The following is a 6010-nucleotide window of genomic DNA, read 5'->3' on the forward strand; positions in this document are numbered from 1 at the left end:
AAAAAATTAAATTAAACAAAAACTAAATTAAAGAACTTTTTTTAATATTTAATAAAAAAAGGTTACTTAGGATTAAACATGCCATTTAGTTGGATTAGTTTTGAAAATCTAGTTCGGTCAAAAGCCTTAGTTTAAAGATCTGCCAAAATTTTCCAGGGTGTCGACCTTTTCCACAACAGTTAATTTCTTTTCAGCATAGTCTCTTATAAAACAATGTCTTATTTTAATATGTTTGGTTTTACTATGTTGAACGGGGTTGTTTGTGATGGGTATGGCTTCTATATTATCAATTAACATAAGAGTGTGAGTAAAATTCATATCATAATCGTGCATATGTTGTTGTATTCACAAAACCTATGAGCAACAACTAGAGACTGCTATGTATTCTGCTTTGCACGTAGATATTGCAACAGAGGTCTGCTTCTTGCACTGCCATGACACTAGTCTTCCTGCCAGAAACTGACCACCTCCCATCGTAGATTTCTTGTTTTGATTACAACCTCCATAATCAAAGTCTGTGTATTCCACCAGATCCAAGTCACCGCCTTTTGTATACCATAATCCTAGCTTCGGCTTCCCCTTCACATACCTTAAGATTTTGTTGACCGATTTCAAGTGTGACTCCTTTGGATTAGCCTAAAAACGAGCACACAAACAAACTGCATACATAATGTTAGGTCTAGAAGCAGTGAAATACATTAAAGAACCTATCATTGATTGGTATAAGGTTGGATCCACATCATCTGGACTATCTGTATCAGGACCTAGTTTGAGATTGACGCAAACCTGAGTGTCATAGGGTGCACTGTCTTCCATGTTGAATTTTTCAAGCATGTCATGAACATACTTAGTCTGGTAAATGAACATCCAATTCTCCTTCTGATCAACCTGCAATCCTAGAAAAAACGTCAACTCCCCCGTTGCGCTCATTTCAAACTTCTTCTGCATGACCTTCTCAAAATCCTTACTCATCTCTATCATCGATGCTCCGAAGATAATGTCATCTACGTAAACCTGGACCAAGAGAAAGTCCCTCTTTTGCCACTTGATAAACAGAGTACTGTCAATCTTTCCTCATACAAACCCATTGTCTTGAAGATACTTTGACATAGTTTCATACCATGCTTGAGGTGCCTGATGTAGCCTATACAATGCTTTGCTTAAATGACACAAATGATCTGGAAAGTTTGGATTAGTAAATCTTGGTGGCTTCTCAATGTATACCAACTCGTCAACCTCTCCATTTAGGAACACACTTTTCACATCTAGCTGAAAAACCTTGAAGTCTTTACATGCAGCATTGGCTAGAAATAACCTGATTGCCTCTAATCTTGCTACGGGTGCATAAACCTCATTGTAGTCCATGCCCTCTTGTTGGTTAAAACCTTTTACCACTAGAAGTGCTTTATTTCTTATGACCACAACTTTGTCATCTTTTTTGCATTTGAACACCCACTTCATTCCTATAGCTTTTACATCACTTGTTTTTTCTACCAAAGTCCACACATCCATCTTTTTGAACTGTGCCAGCTCCTCTTGCATTGCTTCAACCCAGGAGCTTTGTTTTGGAGCCATCTGATAGTTTTTGGGTTCTACTTGACTGATGAAATATTAGTAAAGACACTCATTAAGTATACCAGTCTCTTGTATCTCAACATAGACACATACATTCTCTACAATACTTCTTCTTTTCCGCACCATCTCATTCGAATTATTCGATAATATTTTCAACATGGTGATCTTTATGGACTTTGAGATTGGAGAACAGATCCATAGCTAAGCCGTCACCCAAATTAGTATCAATTCCGTTGGAACCCGATTGATTGTGGAAAGGATTGTAAAATTCTTCATTGTTTCCATCTTCCACATTAGAAGTCCTAAGTTTATCAACATCAGTAGTCGAGGTAGTGGGGACTGAAGCTTCTTCTTCATCATACAAAATCTGTGTTGCCAGTTTATCTTCTGATTCTGCATCAAACATTAAAGTAATGTCAAAAGATTTAAACAATTTGTTAGATCGAAAGCACCTTCGGATCCCGTACAAGGTAGAGGTGCTAAGTAGATAGTGATGTCAGTATTGCACACCACTTCTACCTTGTTTGTTGCAGTGTTATAAACACGTTTATTTGGTGAGCCATAACATAGCCAACAAAGAAACCCTCGTGAACCACTTCACCAATTTTGAATTTTTCTTTAAAATCATGCACGGGGATCCAAAAGGCTCAAATTCTTTCGGATTTGGCTTTCGCTTATGCATTAATTCATAACATGTTTTATTTAGTGTTTTAACAATCAAGACTCTATTAAGGATATAACGGGTTTTCTTTACAACCTCAGCCCAGAACATGACATGCAACTTGGAATCCACCAACATTGTTCTTGAGCTTCAATCAGAGTCCTATTCTTTCTTTCTGCAACTCCATTTTGTTGTGGTGTGTACGGTGCACTGAATTTATTTTCTATTCCTTTTTACAAACATACCATTTGATAGTACTTGAACTCAATCCCGTTGTTACTTTGGATGTACTAAACGTTTCCCCCATCAATATTTGCAACCTTAGCAATCAAATTGATTACCATTTGTACCTTCTCATCCTTGGTTACTAAGAAATATACCCACTAGTATCGTGAGTAATCTTCAATGAACACCAAATAGTAGTAAACCCCCGCCCCCCCCCCCCAATTTTTTTTTACATTTATAGGACCAAACAGATCCATGCAGAGCAGATCTAAAGGTGTGACAATCGAATTAACCAATTTTGACAGATAATATTTCTTGTGCTGCTTTCCTTTGTTACAAGGAATGCATTTATGTTCAAACCCAGAACTCTTTAGAGGAAATCCTAGTACTAGTTAATGCTTCACAATATAATTCTTCATTCTTACGTGGATGTGTCCCATGCGTGTATGCCATAACTCAGACGCTTTTGAGAGCAAGCAATATTCTTCAGTAGCCGCTGAAGCTGCCCTCATATCCATTACATAAGTATTCTTCTCTCTTGGATCTTTCATGAGTATCCATTTCTCAGGTATCCTGAACCCAAGATACAAGTCCAGGGCTTCTTCATTTGTAAAGTGCATAGAATAACTTTTGTCACATACTTGAGAAACACTCAAGAGATTGTGCTTTAGTTCTTCCACATAGTTCATTTTCTCTAGCTTAAGTCACATTACCAACTCCACTAATTCTTCCTACATTTTCTCTTGCAAAGCTATCCTGTCCCCCATGTACACTCTTCAAATATGCAAAGCTGATGATAGCCTGATCTGAGATCTATGCGCGAGAACCAACTTGAACTTTGTAGTTGGTCAAACAGATCATTGATCCTTGGCAAAGGATATCTATTATTTACCATTTGGTCAACTCTCGATAATCTATGCACATTCTCATGCTTCCATCTTTCTTCTTCACGAATAACACTGGTGCGCCCCACGGGGAAACACTTGGTCTAATAAAACCCTTGTCGAGGAGTTCTTGCAGTTGGGACATTAATTCTTTCATCTCGGGCGGCGCTAGATGGTAAGGCGCTTTTGCGACGGGTTGGGCTCCTGGTACTAAGTCTATCTGGAACTCTATCTCTTGTTCCGGTGGCAACCCTGGAAGATCCTCAAGGAATACTTTTGGGTAGTCGCGCATGACAGGAACATCTTTCAATTCTTTCGTCTCGGACGTAGCGTTGACAACATACGCCAGGTAGGCACCGCACCCTCGCCTTAACAACCCTCGGCTTTTATCATCGAAATGACATAAGCCTAGAACTTTCCTTATCACCATAAACCTTCACCACACTACCATACAAGGACTTTAGCTTATCATCCTACTCTTACACACTATCTGAGCTTCGTACTCTGACAACCAATCCATTCCCAACACCACATCGAACCCTTCTAAGGTTATAACGTACAAGGTAACAGGGAACTCGTGTCCCTCTAATTCTATCTTACAGTCCTTAGCCATTTTCATTATTTTAACCAAAGTGTCACTAGCGGTTTCTACTATAAAAGTTTCAGACACTTGGCAACGTTTCATTTTAGCTAATTTACTAAAGGGTGTGGCTACAAAACTTTTGTTCGCACCGGAATCAAATAATACAGAAGCGGAAATACCGTTTACTAGAAACGTACCTGTTACGACATCAGGAATCTGCTTGGTTTGTTCTTGAGTCAACATGTAGCCTCTGGTCTTTGGCCTTGTTGGTTCAACATCCTTCTTTCCGCTTCCTCCGGCTCCACCATCGGTGCATTCCTTAGCAAAATGACCTGTCTTACCGCACTTGTAACATGCGGGCTTAGCACTGCACTCATGAGCATAATGACCGGCCTTTCCACATTTATAGTAAACATTCGATCCAACTCTGCACTCCCCCGCATGCATCTTTCCACACTTACAACAAACGTCAGAACCCTTACCCCACCTGCACTCACCACCATGTGCTTTGCCACAAGTCTTGCACGACCTGTTCTCCCAAACTTTCTATTTCTTATCTTTTGAGTTCCACAACTGAGTACCGGGTCATTTGACATGATAGACCCACTTTTTATCTTTCTTTTCTTCTTCCATCACAACATCATCCGCAATCAGGTCTGCATAATCCATCTCTACAAGCTTGACAGCAGAGTCAAAGGTAGCAGGTTTACTCGTCCTGACTAGCGTGCGGACTTTCTGTGGCAATCCCCTCACATAGCACTTAATTCTCTTAGCTTCAGTGTTGACCATATCAGGCACCAACCTAGACATTCGATTGAACTCAGTGTGGACTCACGATGTGTCATCGTTCCAGCTTTCAAGTTCAGGAACTTCATCTCCGCCTTCTCAACCTCGGCGTCAGCACAGAATTTCTTCATAACCAGTTCTTTCAGATCCTCCCATTTCATAGCCTTAATCTCCTATTCACTCTTCCTCTGCTCAATCGACTCCCACAAGTAAATTGCTTCTTCACCGAATGACTGAGTAGCGTAACCCACAGCTTGGTCGGGACGACACTCGCTAATGCGGATAATTTTATCCATGGCGGTTATCTACTGAAGAGTAGCGATTGCATCTCCCAAACCAGTCAGCTTCGGCGGGTCGCATCCCTTGAAGGACTTATAGTTGCACCCACCTCGGCCTCTTTTCCTGTCATCTGCTTTTACAGATTTATTCCCACTCGAGGCCTCTCTCCCCCCTTCCTCATCTCTCTTACCATCACCACCTGCTTCTTCTGCAGTTCTTTCACGGCTTCCAGCAGACCCTCCAGGAGTCATATTCTTCACAGTGGTGGCTACAGCTTGAATAATGGCCGCTTGGATTGCGGAATCCAGTTGAACCCCTTTTTTGTTGTTCGGATCTCCTCCAGCTGCGTTTCCTTCTTCTCCGGTGTTGGAAGCTGTCTCAACCGAAGGTTGTTGGACACGACGAGGCCTGCCACATCGTCCAGTGCGACCTTCAGTTCTCATAATTCCTCCAGCTCCTACATTTCCTCCTGTTCAAGCCATCGTATTCTAAAAGGGAAAACACAAACATTATCACTCAAGGAACTGTTTAGTACAAGGATAGTAAGGCTAACAGGTAATAACAGTGGCCAGCTGATCACGTTACTTTCCGTGTCTTATATACTTCCTTTTATGAGTCTATTTGTGCTGGTTCTACTTTAAAAAGTTAACCAATCAAGGAAATCAATTAATCTTATGTCTAATATTAACATACATTATTCAATCATACACCTTACCTTTACTGGGCTTTCTTGAGCGACACATGGAATTCTTGGACTGACATCTTCTTTCTTTTCTTACTTAAATCCTATTCTCTGTTCGAGTCTAAGCATATAGGATACTTAAATCTCTCGAACTTTTCTCTGATACCAACTTGTAAGGCCCCGTTACCGGTGCCTCACATTTGGGCGTTGGATTTACTCATCAACATAGTTCTATTTATCAGAGTTAATAAAAACATACGGGGAATATAAAAACTTTCATAAAAGATTACATTAATCCATAACTTGTCTCAAAAGGAACATTGTCTTCCAAAATA

General features: G+C 40.3%; 1 protein-coding gene across 1 annotated transcript; it reads right to left on the minus strand.

Moving 5' to 3' along the window:
- Nucleotides 1-354: 354 nt before the first annotated feature.
- On the minus strand, nt 355-981 carry LOC143600360 (secreted RxLR effector protein 161-like). Its single transcript, XM_077078074.1, has 2 exons — nt 787-981; nt 355-636 (listed from the first exon to the last, which is right to left on the minus strand). The coding sequence occupies exons 1-2, from the start codon at nt 979-981 to the stop codon at nt 355-357; spliced, it is 477 nt and encodes a 158-aa protein (XP_076934189.1).
- Nucleotides 982-6010: the final 5029 nt, after the last annotated feature.

The sequence above is a fragment of the Bidens hawaiensis genome, unplaced genomic scaffold, assembly GCF_021521415.1.
Source record: "Bidens hawaiensis isolate Kalapana, Puna unplaced genomic scaffold, B.hawaiensis_p1.1 tig00053971_1, whole genome shotgun sequence".
NCBI classification, from domain to species: domain Eukaryota; kingdom Viridiplantae; phylum Streptophyta; class Magnoliopsida; order Asterales; family Asteraceae; genus Bidens; species Bidens hawaiensis.

Coding starts and splice junctions, on each gene's coding strand:
- LOC143600360 (XM_077078074.1), bottom strand. CDS start 981: ATGATAGAGATGAGTAAGGATTTTGAGAAGGTCATGCAGAAGAAGTTT. Junction 637..786: donor GTGCACCCTATGACACTCAG/GTTTGCGTCAAT, acceptor GCTCGTTTTTAG/GCTAATCCAAAGGAGTCACA.